This window comes from Astyanax mexicanus, chromosome 20 (genome assembly GCF_023375975.1).
Source record: "Astyanax mexicanus isolate ESR-SI-001 chromosome 20, AstMex3_surface, whole genome shotgun sequence".
NCBI lineage: Eukaryota > Metazoa > Chordata > Actinopteri > Characiformes > Acestrorhamphidae > Astyanax > Astyanax mexicanus.
The window spans coordinates 29,991,901-30,009,457 of NC_064427.1; the positions used below are offsets into that span (position 1 = coordinate 29,991,901).

A 17,557-nucleotide genomic window follows, 5' to 3' on the forward strand; every position below is an offset into this window, starting at 1 on the left:
AAAGCAGAGAACCACAGCTCACAGCGGGAGATTAGATCTCGCATGAATCAATTTAATGTGTAATTTACGCTGGGCTCTCAATGCTTTAAGTGCTTTTTCCCATAAGTCTGCATTTGGGGGTAATGTGTTTGAAATTGTTCTCTGGAAAAAAGTGTCTTTTTCACTTTTCTGCTTCCATTTAAATGCTATATATTCATCATCAATCAGCAATATTACAAAGGTGAACAGTGGAGTACCTTGACATTAAGCAGACAGAGGAAGGAAAGAGGAGCAGTTAATTTCCTCCTCATAAACTTTCATCATCTTCATTTTTACAAAAGTTACTCCAAGATAAGCAGTGCTGCAGGCTATAGAAGGAAAATATTTGCAATATGGGAAAACTTTTGCATCAGAAAGTGCCTTTTTTCCAGCAATTGAACCACTTTCTTGTATTTTCTGCCTTGAAAGTCCCAATAAAAGCCTCATAGCATCAAGACTATAGACTACTTAGGGCATTTTCACACTTGTCCTGAATAAATAAGTCTGCACTCAGGGTGGATTCTGGACTCACTTGGGGGAGGGGCTTGTTAACGCTGTTTTTCTTTCCCTGGCAAGAGTGGCATTCAAAATGTGGATCGACCGCTTAGTTCCATGCGTTACATTTCTGTGCGTGTGTTCACAAATATTTGGCTTTTCAGCTGTCCAGAGCACTGAAGCTTGGTCGGGTATCTGGGGTTCACTATCCATTCCTGATAACATGTGCAGAGTTGGGCAATTGGTTTATTTTTTAATGTGACACTTCCACTTATAGTGTCACTTCTCTTTGCATCAGTATATACTAATAAACGCACACTGTGATTGGACTGGAGTGAGGATACTGTGAGAAGCTCAGCTTTGTGGAGTGAGTGTGTGTATTGCCAACATGGCGATAAATGATCTTCTCAAATCTTGTCATTTAAGTTCGGATTCCTGTTTGGAGAGGCTTCTGTGTGGTGAGATGCCATGCTTCCCAACGGCTTTTTCTTACAGAGCAAGTGTTGGTTTCCAAGCCAAAGCCAAAAAGTGGGATAAATTACACAGAAGAAAGTGATGCATGGAATCTATTTGAAGTTCAGATGGGAGTTCATGTGTGTGAAAACAAATCAAATGACTCAAGTGTAAAGCATGCAAGGAGAACCAGAGAATGACGATCTGGACAACTCCCAGGCTTAAAGTTAGCTTTCTCTTTGACCAAAGGTGTAATAGTATTACTACTCTCTAAAGACAGCAAATTATAACATATTCTCCTCAGTCCAAGCGCCCTCTTTCGCCTGTGGTCAGGGGATTGGGGTACTGCTCTTAGTAAAGCAGCGTCTTAGGTGGGTTTCATATTTATTCAGTATAAAGAGGCAAGTAAGGTTAAGAGGAGAGACCTTATGAACAGGCGACTCTCCTTATCTGACCCATTTTTTTTCTTCCTGCTAAGCACCAAGTCTTTCACCTCAGTGGTAATTTGCTCTAATGGAGTCCATTTGCCACCACTTACCGTTAACTCTGACCTGTACTAACCCAATCCATCCCAGGAGAAGAAAAGAGTAAAGACCTCTAAAAAGTTTTTTTCTGCATTTAGTTTCATGAGAAAAGTTTAGGGGTTAACAATGACACTGAAAGTCATGGAACTAAACAGGAACCATGTCCCATAGTAGCCAAAGAATGCTACAATGACATATAGGATATTTGTGTGGGTGATGATGTCTTCTATGATGTTTTTCCAGTGTAAATGTGACACTGTGGATCAAGGAAGGTAAATTGCCTGCACAATTTCTAAAATTCTTCAGAATATCCCATCCATCTGGCACCCAGTATCAGGCCTCTTTCAAACTACGACCATCTGCTGCCAAAAGCATGCTGGCAAGGGTTTAACCTCACTCACAAGACAACACCTCATAACTAATACAGATGTGGGCATTCCCAAGCATCTCCTGAGGTAAAACTTTATGATCAGGTTACAGACTACTAGTCCACAATATTTTCATGAGTCTGGTAATGAACAATTTTCACCCCAAGCTAGGAATGCTTTGAGAACCACTGACCTAGAACCATCCAAATGGATGGGAGGTACTTTAAAGAACCTTTTTTTTTTTTTTTTTACAACAGAACTAGACATAAATGGATCTTTAGAATACCTCTGACACCTGCCTAAAGATTCACAAAGGAAAACAAAGGATGTCTCTTTCAACCACTACAGCCTCCTGGAGATCATAATCAATTGTTGAGATAACTGGATCCATCAGACATTTCTGGAGAAACGTATAGTTATAGTATCTACAGTACTCAACTTGACTCTACTAAGCTTTTTTGCTTGTCCATTGGGAAGTTTTGGTACCTACAGGGGTGGGACAATGAAACGGAAACACCTGGTTTTAGACCAAAATAATTTATTGTCCCGACGGACTGTTCTGGTGGAAACAGAGTTGAGGTGCACATTGAATTCTGTCGTGATTTGGGCAGCCGTGGTTTTATGTTGTTTGGATACAATCCGGGTTAGCACCCGAACATCCCTTTCAGACAGCTTCCTCTTGCGTCCACAGTTAATCCTGTTGGATGTGGTTGGTCCTTCTTGGTGGTACGCTGACATTACCCTGGATACCGTGGCTCTTGATGCATCACAAATACTTGCTGTCTTGGTCACAGATGCGGCAGCAAGATGTGCACCAACAATTTGTCCTCTTTTGAACTCTGGTATGTCACCCATAATGTTGTGTGCATTGCAATATGTTGAGCAAAACTTGTGCTCTTACCCTGCTAATTGAACCTTCACACTCTGCTCTTACTGGTGCAATGTGCAATTAATGAAGATTGGCCACCGGGCTGCTCCAATTTAGCCATGAAACCTCCCACACTAAAATGAGAGGTGTTTGTTGCGGTTCAAGCAAGACGAGTACAGGCTAAAATGTGACGCAAAGATAACTTGAAAGAGAAAAATTGGAACACCACCTCTTCAGTTGTTCTCAGCTGTTACTGTGGTGTCTCTCTTCATGTGATGTAGAGATGGATGAGGTTTTTGTTATCATTTCAGGAGGAACTTTTTAGTGTAGTGGAAAACGAACCAGGTACCAGGTACCATAACTCTAGAGCCATGGTAGTACCATGGTACCATTCAGTCTAGAGGTGCCATTAGTATTAGGACAAAACCAGGATGAGGATGATGTTTTGGAACATGTTTAAGGTCAGTTAAAAGTGTGAATCTGAAAACTATATCAAAACTAAATCACTAAAACTAAGGTAAAAACTTCCTTCCCAGGATAAGAGATGTCATTCAGCTCCGGATGTCTCAGACAGTTTCTTGAGTTTTTGGGACCTGTTGCAGGAAGCTCCAGTTCAGGCTCCGAGTTGATAGGCTGATCTACTCTGGCTAAATGTAAATGGGGGAAACTTCAAAGAGATCTATACATCTCATTTCTGTGTTCTCGTCATTATTTTATAATTCCACTATAAGCAGCAAAGACTTTCATGGGTTCAGACGCAGGAGAGAGAAAGGGGACTTCTTTCGTTCCTTTGATCAGCTAACTTCTGCTCTTGTGTTCTGAATTTTTCTCTCTTTCCTCTTCTTTCACCCCTCCTTCTGGTGGAACTGACAGAAGGAGCACACTCCCAGCGATCAAGCACAAAGCGAGTGCTCATCGGAAAAAGATCTAAAGGCCATAATTATTCAATCACTCCGCACATTTACATAGCATTCACCATGCCTCAGAGACCTTCACCACCCTTCTCCATGTCTTGTGCTTTTCTTTCTTTAGAGACGAGACAGAGACAGAGGAATAAAAGAAAGGGAAATGGGAGATCGGTAAAAGATCATATACTGTACTTGCTGCTACTTTATTAGAAACACCTGTAGCTCCACCCTCTTGAGATGGAGTTAAAGACTGTAGCTCATATACAGCACAATGCACAAACAGTGTTAAGGCATGCTTAGGGTGTTGTCACAACTGTAGTTTTTTTCTTTGATCCGAATCTTGGAAGAATCTTGGAAAATCATTTTTCCCCTTGGTTTGATTTGGTTTCATACCAGGTAAACCACAAGTGCCACAAAATGCTTTGCAACAAACCACGTGAGAACATGCTCTCCTCTTATTGGCTAGACCTGTCTAGGGTGGGAGCAAGAAAATAAATACAGCAAGAGCATCCTGTGTTGTGGACTAAAGCATATTTCAGTGCAATTTAAAATGGAGCAAAGTCAGAGAGGGCATCTGTTAATAGCTGTAGTATTTAGCTGGGTTATAAATCAGGTTAAACTGCACCTGAACAGCTGAAGAGTACACCTGATATTTAAGTAGGTTCAATAATTAAGTGTATCACGCACTCACCACAAACAAACTGCTTCAGAGTTTTGTGAGTGTGATTACTCTTTTCACACCTGCTGAAACAAATCACAAAAGTCCAGTTTAACTGGACTAAATAGTCCTTTTGTGTAAACACCATTAAACTCCCAAGTACAATTATATACTAATCTGCAGTGGCAGACCTTAGGTATGAAAGGTTTTGAGATTTTGTGAAATTCTCGTAATTAAAAAAATAAATGATGATTGCATCTATTAGACAGGTGTGTCTAATAAACTAGCTAGCAGATTAACAATACGTAGTTCAGCCTACCTTGCCTGAACTAAGCTTTATTCTGAATTAGCTCGGCTCTCAGATACAGGAAGCTTTTTTAGGGAGCTCTGAATAGTTCAGCTATTTCTGAGAGTGAGAAGGGAAAAATAAGAGGGAGTTTATGTCCTTTTGTTTTGCCTGCAAAATTCCAAAAGTTTCTAAACAGAACATGCTTACCTGATACCTCAGTCTGACAGTGTGAGAGTTAAAGTTGGTTTTGCAGCTTTAGCTGGCATGGCTTAAGTTTACAGCTCCATCTGTATGAGCTAGGCCAGAGAGTACCATATTTTTCTGACTATTCTGGCACACAATCAATGAATGTCTATTTTCCGGTCTATTTTCTAGTCTATTTTCATGCATAAGGCGCAACGGATTATAAGGCACATTAAGGAACACTAGTAAGGATGCCTACATCGAAGTGAGCAAGGGTGTCGCCATGTTTCCCTTCTAATGGGGAAGCTGGGGGAAGCGCCTAAGTAAACAAAACTGTAATTCTTATAAAATACATTTGTGCTAGATGTTAATCTACACAGATTTCTTGCCTAAAACTGTTCATGAGTGAGTAAAGCACTTCTGTTTATTTACAGTAAACTTATATTTCCAATATTTTGACTAAGGGTGAATTTTAAGTGAAGTTTCTCCAACACTAAGGCTGGGTGCAGCAGCATTAGCATTAGCTGGTAACCACAGTACTAGTGGGACGTAAATGCCACACGTTAGCACTAGACTGAGGAACCCTGAGTGTTCCTGTAACCCAGGGGGCTATCAGCTAGCAGTTTGTTCCCTGTAGCTTGTTTTAACACAGCAAACACACAGACTACAGTCCAATATACTCGCCTCTGAACAATAAAAAGAGCTAGTGCTGCGGTTAGCGGCTAATGCTAATGCTGCTGCTTCCACGCTTAGTGCTGAAGAAATCTCACCCTTATATTACTAGATTTTAAGTGCAATATACCGTATTGAAAAATACGGTATATTGTGAGTACATTATGAGTATGCTTCACACTGAAAAAGATAATGCCACAGAAAGCTTTTGTTGTATGCACAAAAGTTTCACACTGAAGGAAGTAATGCCATAGAGAGCTTTTGTCGCCTGGCCTCAAAGTGGCCTCCTCACACAGCTGTGGTCCCTTGCACATTGGTTTACATGTATGCAACCATCATAGTCAAGGTCCTAGCACAAAGAATCTGTGTTCTCTGCGTGGCAGATGTACAAGGAGGGCCTATAGCCTTGATGCTTGAGTCATGCTTGACTTGAATTTTTCTTTAATTGATGCTCTTCTTTTCTAGAAATATTGGTAGACAAAAGAGTGAGACAAATGGAAGACATCCAAGGATATGTGAAAGCACTCTTTAAGCTTATTAATGGGAAATATTGTGTCCTATTATGTTTACATTAAATGGATGTAGACGTGAATGCTGCCATTAACACACTTGTCTGTTCACAAGGACAATTTCAGCCAAACACCTCCAGTTACGTTCATCATTCACATCCACTTCGCCATCCATGACACTGTGGATTGAGGTGTGATAAATTACTGCACAACTGGTGCAGCTAGTTTGAGTTTGCTTACTAACTACAGGGTGTTTATTAGCTTCAGTATCCTATATGGCTAATTAAAGCACATGTTCATTTAGCTAGCCAGTTAGCTCTGGCTGGCTAAGCGTAGAATGATTAATGCTATAAAGTTTTGATATGGTTTTCTTTGTGACTTATTAAGTTAGCTAACCTAGCAAGTTAATCTAATTTAGTCTCATAGGCTCACATAAAGCATATAAAGCTGTAATTAAATCAGAGTGGTAAAAATTGTCAGGAACAGGTGCTATCTGGGTTGTTTTGCGGTTATAATGCCATACGTCTGTCCAAGAGGATACAAAATTGAATTTATGCACTCTAATTGTGTTTCCATTTTAAACATTTAATAAAAAAAAAAAAGAAATCCAAAACAGATTTAATTTCCATCATTTTAAGAGGTCACGGCCAGTGTGAGGCAAATCGCTGAGGGTTTGGCAACCGTAAGCACAGCTTACATGACATACCTGCACCCACAGTATCCTCCACTATCTCCTTCTACAGTTAACAGCAGGCCAGGCGTACAGAATGGAGGCTGAATCAGGTGTACAGAGCAACAGTTAATCCTGCCTGAATGCCGAACGGAGCAGCACCTGCGCAGCCGCTAAGCCTACCATTTTATCAGAGACGTGAGTGTACTTAATCCACCGTTGTGCATTCTAATCCGTCATCGTTTATATTAATCCAGAGAGAGAGAGAGAGAGAGAGAGAGAGAGAGAGAGAGATGGAGAGAAAGCGAGAGAATAGGCGATGATAGCCCCCATTAAAAAAAAAGCCAGAGAAGAGAAACTTTAAACTGACTTTGAGGGAAGTCTTTTAAATAAATCATGCTGCAGATTCTGGAAAATGGAGGACATATTCGGCACCTGTGCGCAGGTTAATAATTCATTTCCTGTCACAATCAGATGTACCTCTGGAAAACGAGGCTGCGTTTTCTCCCCACAGTGCAGCCTTTAACACCTTCAATCCATTCACAAGATGAGCAACTTTTTTTTTTAAAAACCTTTCACCTGCTCAAGTATTTTCAGTGCCACTGGGAGACATGCTGACCTGATGCTGGAAAGCCTGGAATTTACATCCATCCCGTTTGTTTTGAGATGGTGGCAGTGATATAAAATATGTTTTTATCTATTCAGAAAACAAAACAACAAAATTGTCAGTTTTTTTTCTTATACTGTCTAAGTTGTTATCTAAGTAAGCTCTCTCATTGGTTAGGACTTCAGGAGTTGGACTGAAGGCCTGATGAATCCAATTAAGTACTTGCATAATTATGTAATGAGAACAGTATCAGTCGCTACAGGGGCCCTACTTTAGTGATCTAGAGCGCATTGGCCATTTGTGCCTTGCGCAGCTTTAGGGACATGTCCTGTGTCTTCGGTATCACAAGGGCCAAAAAAGAAGCCTTGCGCAGTTCCAAACATGCAAAAGGCATGAACTGATTATCTTAATTAATCGTGTGTGTGTTTTGGGCGTACCGTGAAATAAACCAATCAGTGTGCCAGTAGTCATTCCCTTTAAGAGCCAGACAGGTTTTGAGATCGCGCTGTGAAGGTACTCCAGCAGCTTATTTAAGGGAACAGCAATGTTATTAAAATATTTTATTCTTTATTCTGTTTATTGTTGATGTAAAAGCTGGGTTTGCAACACTGACTAACTGACATTAGTTTCAGTTTTAAATGACAGAAACAGCTCACCAAACCCTCAACCTATCCTTTATATTTAACAATATTTGGTTAACTTTACAGGTCCTCGTTTATTTAACTGATTTTTACTTATTTTATATCTTTAACCTTTTTTTTTTTTTTTTTTTACCAGGACAGAGGCAATGCCATGCGCTCCACTATGCACTCCACCATTTGTCTCCAGCAGCGTGCAGCATTTTAGAGTGCTGGAAGAGACTTTAATTAATAAATAATATTTTCTATTTTAATAAATGTGACCTGGTGATGAGAAATGAACGTTAACATATAGCTTTAATGTGCTTTGGAGTTATTCAAATATAAAAAAAATATATAAGTGAATTTCAGTGAAATAATAGCGAAGTAAAATACAATAAAATTAATGTTCTGTCAATGTGCTTTTCTGTTTTCAATTTTTTCATTTCCAAAACTGCAGGATGTGAGAGAGAATGAGTGAGAATGAGCATCTGTCAAATTCTCAAACAGCAGAATACCTATATCTGCTATATAATCCTACAATTATTAAGTCTGTACTGAACATAAATATAAATCCCTATAAATGTCAGAAAAACCTTATTAATAATAACTTATAGTTACTGCACACATTTTAAGTATATTCTATTTTATAGTGGATTGCTGAAGGCAATCTGTGGTAAAGAAGTGATGGTATGTGGTATTGTGCCTGGGGTGTGCAGTGTGCACAGTGATCCAGACATGGTTGTGCGGCTGACTGTTGATTGTTGTCGTGGTTTAACTCGGTCAGTGGTGCACCCGAACACACGTTACTTCTAGATAACCACGTCCATAGCTTTTAATATATTCCTAACTCTTTTGTGGCCTAAAATAACTGTTCCTCCTGAAACATTTAGAAGATGGACATCCTTTTAGGCTTTATCACTTGTTTTTTTCTGCATATCCTGCTCCTGCTTTTGGAAATATATTGCCTAACAATCCACCAAAGCCTAGAGAAAATGAGTCATTCTACATTCGTCCTAAATCCGACCTGTTTCCCGCAGCTATTTCAAGTGCAGAGCTGCTTAAGAGGCTTTCAAATAGAATAAATCAAAAGTACCATAATTAAATCAAAGTCTTAATGGGGGAAAGATGTAAAGATCTTGCTTAGGAAATGTTCATGAAAGGAATTACGCAGACTGAATTCACCAGGCGACTAGGGGAGATAAAACGCACATGCGGAGCACCGTACAGACGTCAAGGACGGAAATGGACAGACTGTCGCTGGGTGGGAGGACTGGCAGGGTCCATGTACTGCTGAATAACTGCATGAGAGAGTGTGTGGTAGATTTGAACTTCTTAGATAGTTCATTAAACTTTACATCAAACACCTGCACCATTTTAAATCAGGTAAAAACAGCAGACATTAGGCTGTGTTCAGACAGTCTGCACATGACTGTCTTTTTTCAAGTGATCGGGTTTTTGTGTTTCATGTGGTTTCTGGCTGCCCAGATCTGGATATAATCTATATTGTACCTACTTCAAGCATTTATATAATCAACAAATCCATAAACTCAATTTTTGCATTTGATGTGTACTAATTTCAGCCTACAGAGGGTTATGCTTTACTGCATTACTTGTCTCTCTGTTTGAGTTAAAAATAAAAATAATCAGTACCAGTAATTCAAAACCTCTTTTACTGACTCTTTTCGTACATTTTTTAGTAGTTTAAAAAAGATCTGAAGAGTTAAACATTATACTTACATCTAATGCCATGTTCACACTACACAATATTTGGAAGAATACCAGCAAAAGATTTAAGTTACAATAAAATCGGCATTTTATTGGTGCTGGTTGATCATTTTGTAAAAACTGGAGAAAGACATCTAAAAATATTTCACAGACTGATCGCTGATTCCTTGCAATTCCCGATGCAATCGTTAATGCGTCGCAATCTTGCAACAAATATCTAGCAGGTTTAATATCTGGATTTGTCAGGGCGTTTTCACACCAGCACTAAAACTGGTTCGTTTGTACCCTTAGTGTGATTTTATTGAGCAGGTGTGGGAAAAACAGCAATCGGACCCAGACCTGCTAGTGGAGGTGGTCTTGGTCTGTTTCAAACAAACTCTGGAGCAGTTCGCTTGTGGTGAGAACTTTATATGTTCTCGATCTGACCCAGCTATCAAATATACTTCTTTTAATTGAGCTAAACTTTACTCTGATATATTAGACAGATAACACTAATTACCACAGCTATGAAAAAATGCTGTTTCTGCTTCAAGCTGTTTACACGCACGGACTGTTCTGGGTTCAATACTCACAGCCATGTACGTGTACATCTGCACTGCACATCCTATTTAAAACACTGTTGTTGAAAGTGCAGTGTTTCAGTGTTCAGTGTTAAAGCAGCTTTAAACTGCACATATATATGTGCTGGAACACATAATCTCTTCACTATATTTACCTTTTTTGCTCACGTGCCAGACAGCTCTGACCAAAAAGAGGAAAAACAATGTGCTTGCATGGTTTATTGGTGCGTATAGGTTTGTGCCTGTGTGAAACCAAACCAAACAGAAGGAGATAATGCGCCAATTAAACATTATTAAACTCATCAACTGGATCATAGAATCAAACTGCAGCTGTGAAAATGAATTTCTTGTCGAGAAAGCAGTGAAATCAGTTCTTACTGGCTTAGTTTTTATCATAAAAGTCTATTTTTGAATATCTAAATATACCAAGTGGCCTTCTTCAACTTATCTGCCAACAGGGGTCCAACTGACAGGTGCTTGGGCTCTTTTCCTCTCAGGGCACCCTCAGGGCATGTTCTACCCAACAGAACTCCACATCTTGGATACGAGCGCAGTGCACACAGCCTGTTTGCCTGAACAGGTTTTCATTGTGATGCTGTAAGTGATCAGTGAATGTTTTATGCACACTCTTTATCAACGTGTCGGATTGCAATACTGTTCGAAAACAATGCAAAGGGTACTAGAAAAAACAAATAATTCAAAATTGAGACTGATCTTGGTCTCAATTGAGCTCAGTTGAACTACAAATACAAAAGTATTGTGTAACGTGTACTGCAACATGCCAGACATTTCGGGATGAAGTTGCAGAGGTTCCTAATGGTGTCCTGCGATAATCTATCCAATGCAGCTTGAGTATTCTTTTGGAGTTCCTGCAGATTTAACGATAGGGATGGAGTGTTGATCAAAGTGCGTCAAATCGCATCCTACACAATAATCTGGTCATGGCATAGTTTCTGTGTTTTTAAGGCAAGTTCTTCAGATGGCAGCAGTATGTGGACATGCCAAGACATTTGGCATGCTGTATTACAAATGCATTATACACTACTACTGTATGGCTAGCGTCATAAACATTGCATATTGCTCACATCACTGTAAATGTTTCTGGTAACCAATCGTGCACAGCTTACTCTCAAGCGCAATCAACTGTCCACCTTGAGGACTACATCAAGCATCGAGGAGCTGACTCAAGACAGAGGGCAGGTTTCTACAAACCTTTTACTACTTCATTTGAGGTAAGCAGAAAATTTCCTAAACATTCTGAACGGCTAAAATTTTAACTCATCATTTTAAACAGAAAATTACAGGGAAATTACATGTAATAATTAAAAAAAACATTGTAATAATATGCTAGCAATACAGCCCAATTTTTATCTTTTACATGGTGCTGAAGGGCTCCCACACTCAGTTCTACCTGCAATCTCCAATCTCCGATCACATTCCAGAAAGTCAATCACCTGAGTATTGAATTCACCTGTTCACCCCGCTATATATACACCCTTACTCCACACACACCTTGTGGAGTATTGTTTGGCTTATCCACTTTACAAAGCTTTATCCATTGCCTGTGTTGTCTCACACTTCCAACCTTGTTTTTGTATTTTTTCGATACAAATCTTTGCCTACCCTTTGATATTTATCTTCCTTGTAAATAGCATTGCAATCTTACACTTCCTTCTAAGTGCAACTATTGCAACTATTTTCTGAAGATGAGCTACTATTTTAAAGAGATATCCACTGTGACCAGCCTTGACACTTAATTTGTCAAAACTCCAGACTCAAAGCTAATAAAGGAGCCTCTGGCTTAATTCCTCTGGGCCCTGAAGTCTTTTTTGGCACCATAATCATTGCTAATTAGGCGATCAAGGTAAACAAATTCTTAATTGTACTCGAGGGCTGCTGATCAGCAGTATCTTGAGATGTCGCTCAGCTGTTTTTGCTTCTATTAAAACATTCTTCTTGACTCTGACCAAGTTCTTTCGAAGACAAGTATCTGATTTCTCAGGAAACTTGAGATCCACAATCTCATTCAGTGGTCCATGAATCAAAGTTTGAACCCCTGAATTCCTCAGATGCATTAAGCGATCTGTAGTGGTAAAGGACAAGGCTTTGCATGGCGCCACACTTCACTTGAAGATGCTTTAGAGTGGTGTTAATAAAGATGTTGTGCTCACATAAGCATAAAACTTTTCTTAAGCTCTTTAGCCTCTCAGCCTTTAGTACATGTAAAGCTCAAATGGTCTTCTTCAGCTCTCCTGCTGAATGGTGTCAAATGAGTGAGGTCGATGTAAAGGGATGCATTCCACTTAAAACTCTCTGACTGATGACGCTCAGGGTAAAGATATAATCTATGCAGCCTCTTCCCTTCTAAAGTCAACCCTGAGCTTTTTATCAACATCTGTAGCATTTCTTTATGAAGGAGAAGTTCTTTCAGGAAGAGGAATATTCATACCTAACCAGCTGCACTTTCCTCCTCCCTGTTTCATGAACATCCTTCTCAGGAGCATCCTTCCTCTCAGTTTGGAAGTTTAAAATATGAGTCATAAATAAAAGTTAGAATAAAATTTTATATAAACTTGACTTTACAACAAATTGGTCCATCACACAACTTTAGCTGAGGAAATCATGCCATTACTTCAGGCTGAAGTTGTCTCAAATGTTTAAAGTCTGCTCTTATACTTCAACCCGTAAAAAACAACAAAAAAAAAAAACACTGTGTTTCTTACATTTGCAAACAGTATGAATTCAATGCATTTCATGTTTTGTTCATGCATATCCTTTATTCGATTTCGCTTTTAATTTTTGTTTGCAATCTATCCCATACTGTCACACCCTTTTCTGATTTGAGGTTGTGTAAATAGACTTTTATTGAATTAATGAAGGAGTTACACATACACTTACAAACTTTTTATTACTTAATTTGAAGTAAGTAGAACATCTTCTGAACATTCTGACTGGCCAAAATTTTAACTCATCATTTTGAACAGAAAAGTACAGAAAAAAGACATGTGACATATCAATAGTACTTTAGTAATACAGCCCAAATCTGGTCTATTTTCTATCTTTTACATTTGAAACACATACTACAAAAAATGTTGAATAAAGAAAAAAAAACACATCGTCGCTGTCCTATGAAAAACACTTATCTCCATTTTTGTCGATTTTTAGTTTACTACATAATTTGAACAGACAAACTGTCCCTTACACTGTGCCAAAATTTCTTGATGAATGGACCAATACAAATATTTAAAAACGACCTGAAATAAACTCTTTTTTTTTTTTTTACATTGACTTCCATTGAAAGTTTATGAGTTTTTTCTCTCTCCTGTAAAGTTGCTGTTGGAGATACTTGTTTTTCATTGGACAGCAACGACATAGTGTATCCAACTGTCATGCCTGCTGCTAATGGGCTCCCACGTTCAGCTCTACCTGCGATCTCCAGCCTCTGGACTACGATACCCAGAACGATACCTCACACTGACATCACTCCATCATGCGATCACGTTCCAGAAAGTCAATCACCTGAGTATTGAATTTACCTGTTCACCCCACTATATATACGCTGTCACTCCACACACACCTTGTCAATTATTGTTTGGTTTATCTACTGCCATTATCCATTGCCTGTGTTGACTTTTCTTTTGTTCCGACCTTGTTTTTATATATTTTTAACTTGCTTACCCTTTGATATCGCCTTGCCACGTTTGGACTTTTGGACTACCGTATTTTTCGGACTATAAGGCGCACCGTATTATAAGGCGCACGATGAGTGAACGGTCTATTTTTAGTGTTAGTCCATACACAAGGCGCACTGGATTATAAGGCGCACTAAATGAAACTTTATTTATATCAGTAACAATAACTCTGAGCAATAAATCCTTCACAATATCTGTGAAAAATAACAACATCTCTGAGCAATAAATCAACAAGCACAGCAAGTACGTATTACTCCGCGACGCTCCTGACAACGGTAGCCGCAACGCTCCGACAGACCATAATATTATGTTGAAGCACAGCAAGTACGTATTACTCCGCGACGCTCCTGACAACGGTAGCCGCAACGCTCCGACAGACCATAATATTATGTTGAAGCACAGCAAGTATGTATTACTCCGCGACGCTCCTGACAACGGTAGCCGCAACGCTCCGACAGACCATAATATTATGTTGAAGCACAGCAAGTACGTATTACTCCGCGAGGCTCCTGACAACGGTAGCCGCAACGCTCCGACAGACCATAATATTATGTTGAAGCACAGCAAGTACGTATTACTCCGCGACGCTCCTGACAACGGTAGCCGCAACGCTCCGACAGACCATAATATTATGTTGAAGCACAGCAAGTATGTATTACTCCGCGACGCTCCTGACAACGGTAGCCGCAACGCTCCGACAGACCATAATATTATGTTGAAGCACAGCAAGTACGTATTACTCCGCGAGGCTCCTGACAACGGTAGCCGCAACGCTCCGACAGACCATAATATTATGTTGAAGCACAGCAAGTACGTATTACTCCGCGACGCTCCTGACAACGGTAGCCGCAACGCTCCGACAGACCATAATATTATGTTGAAGCACAGCAAGTACCGCATTACTCCGCGAGGCTTCTGCCTATAATAGCATGTTGTGCCGAATTCGGTGAATAAAACGGTTTTAAAACAGAGATAAAGATTGGATAAGTTTCATTTCTGGATGAAGTGATTTCCAGCGCTGTTTGGATATAACTGTGGATTACAGGAGACTGGATTGATGGATTCTCTTTAGTCTGGACGCGTTTTGAAGGTAGGACCTGTGGCTGAGCGCGGGTGTGTGTTCGGGGGGTGGCGGCAGTGACCGGAGGTTAACCCCGGACAAAAGGAGAGCCTTTTATTACTGGAAACATGCGCTCTGACGCAGCTCTAATTCATGAAACATACATCCTACAGTAAAAGCACAGTTCTGGAATCCGGAGAGCCAGACGGTTCGAATGGTGTATGACATGACCGCATTCGATGAAATATGGACGAACGATAAACGCAAATATGAGAGTTATGAATTATTAAAATCATAACCAAGGCATATTTCGCCCTAAATGTTTATTTTCTGAAAGGATATTCCGCTAAATAGGCTAAATAGCTCAAAAGCAGAGATTCTAAGCTTTAAAATGGTATATTGGATGTCTATATTGAACCTGTAACTGTTCATAACTATTCAGAAACACAGCCAGTTATGAAATATTAAATATTTCTGGCCCGCCGGTGGGCCAGCGCGTGTTAAGAGGTTAACTTTACTTAGAAGTGGGCGCTAAAAAGAAACAGTTTGTGCTATTACCCCAGAACGGGTGGAAAGGAAAGTTTACCGGCACCTTGTTCTGGCCACGGAGCTACAGTGGAAACTAGCTACCCTAGCTACACTAGCTACCCTAACTAGCTACCACAGCCGAGAGGTAGTACGGCAGTCAAAGGTAACCGCGCGCTAGCCCAAGAGGGGGATCTTTTTCTGGCGTGGGTGAGGAATTCTGCACAACAGAGCGCCGTGTACCACATAAAATCGAGGTCAGTAAACACAAGCAAAATCCATACACAAGGCGCACTGCATTATAAGGCGCAATGACGATTTTTGGGAAAAAATAAGTATTTTAAGTGCGCCTTATAGCCCGAAAAATACGGTAGTTCTGAATATTGGTATGTTTAACCTCGATTGCTATTCTTACTACTCTTTGTATCACCCCTTTATCTAATAAAGTTTATTGTTTATTGCATCTGCACGCGTCTGATACCTATCCAGTCATGACAGCAACAAAGATGGAAGTCTTGTACATTTTACATGCAGGAATAAATACTCTCTATATATATTAATCTATTATATTTTTCTACTTGCAGTGTAAACTTGCACATAAATCAGTTTAAAACACAACTTGGGGGTGTAAATAAAGGCTAATAAATCCATTTTGTTATTCACATTTAATACAATTAAAACTTTATTAAATTGCACTGACCAGTAATGAATGCAGTTGGTTCCTGAAGGCCATCGGTTCAGTGAAGAACTCTGTGTCACTCTGGATTCTCCCATGTCCACCATACCTCACCTCATCAGAGTTGAGCTGGATCTTGTATCTGAGGAGAATTCTGGTTAAGGAACTCAGAAGAAGGGCACAGAAGAGATCCACCATCTGATTTAAAGCATGAGACTGACAGATGATCATTATTATTATTTTTCACTCCAGCTCATCAGTACTTTCATTCATCATCACTTCCCTTTCAAGAGGCTTCCAAAGCGAATGTAGCAAACACATAATTATAGGTCTAATAACGTAGACTATCTTTCATTAGGTTTTAATAATGAGGGTATAATTACAATTACGCAGCTGTCTCTCCGTCTCTTTCAGACTCTTTCAGACAGCTCATCCTTCATCTACCCAGCAGCTCTGAGACAGATGATCTGAAGATCTAATAGATGTGAATGAGCGTCTGTGGCAGCTAGCGACAACACTGTGCAACACACAACACACATATAAATCTGTGGACCAAAACATCCGCAGTGGAACCATGTTTTTCTTTATTTTTACATTGTAGATTCGTATTAAAGACATCAAAACCAAGGACTCATATAGAATTATGTAGTAAATAGTAAAAAAAAAAAAGTGTTTGGGCTCCACATTAATCCCCTGATCTAATCCTGATTAACTGTGATTTGGGGTGAGCTGGAGCTTCACAGCGTGAAGAAAAAGCAACAACTATTGTTGTTCAGCACCTCCAGGAACTTCTTACATTAGAGGCGCTGAGAAAACTATTCCAGGCGACTCTCCCTCATGAAGACACTGAGATTAAAATACCGAGAGTGTGCAAATCTGTCCTCAAAGCTAAATATGGCTACTAAGAACACTGAAAAAAAATGATGCGTAAAATTTACTTAAAAAAAAGTTTCGCAACTTTCTGCATTTGCTTTTTTTCATGTAAATTTAAGTAATTTCAACTCGTTTTTAAGACTTAAATGTTACATAGAGTAAAATAAAGTGAACTGATCTTCAGTCAATCCTTTCTTTTAGTAACATTTACTTAATTTCTACATACAATATTACCTAATTACAATTAATTAATTTATACAATATTACTCTATATACTTTCTGTTAAAAAACACTTTAAAATTTTTACATAATTTCAAAGATTTATTTTGTAAACAGACCAAGTCTCACGTATAATATGTGTTTTAACTAAAATATTTACATTTCAGGAATCATATTATGTATATATTATGTATCATAAATTATTTGAGTAATATAAATTAAGTAATTGTAAATAGGTAATATTGTATGTAGAAATTAAGTAAATGTTACTAAAAGAAAGGATTGATTCAGCAAAAATAAATTAAGTAAAGTTTACTAAAAGAAAGGATTGACTGAAGTTCAGTTCACATATTTACTCTCTGTAACATTTAAGCCTTGAAACTGA

At 39.1% G+C, this 17,557-nt stretch overlaps 1 protein-coding gene across 1 annotated transcript in view; it reads right to left on the reverse strand.

Annotated features, from left to right (window-relative positions):
- gbe1a (glucan (1,4-alpha-), branching enzyme 1a) overlaps positions 1 to 17,557 on the reverse strand; it is a 209,579-nt gene that overhangs the window by 13,041 nt on the left and 178,981 nt on the right. The window contains exon 15 of the mRNA XM_022680724.2: positions 16,105 to 16,222. Within this exon, the coding sequence (XP_022536445.2) occupies positions 16,105 to 16,222 (118 nt within the window). The remainder of the gene's footprint in view (positions 1 to 16,104; positions 16,223 to 17,557) is intronic.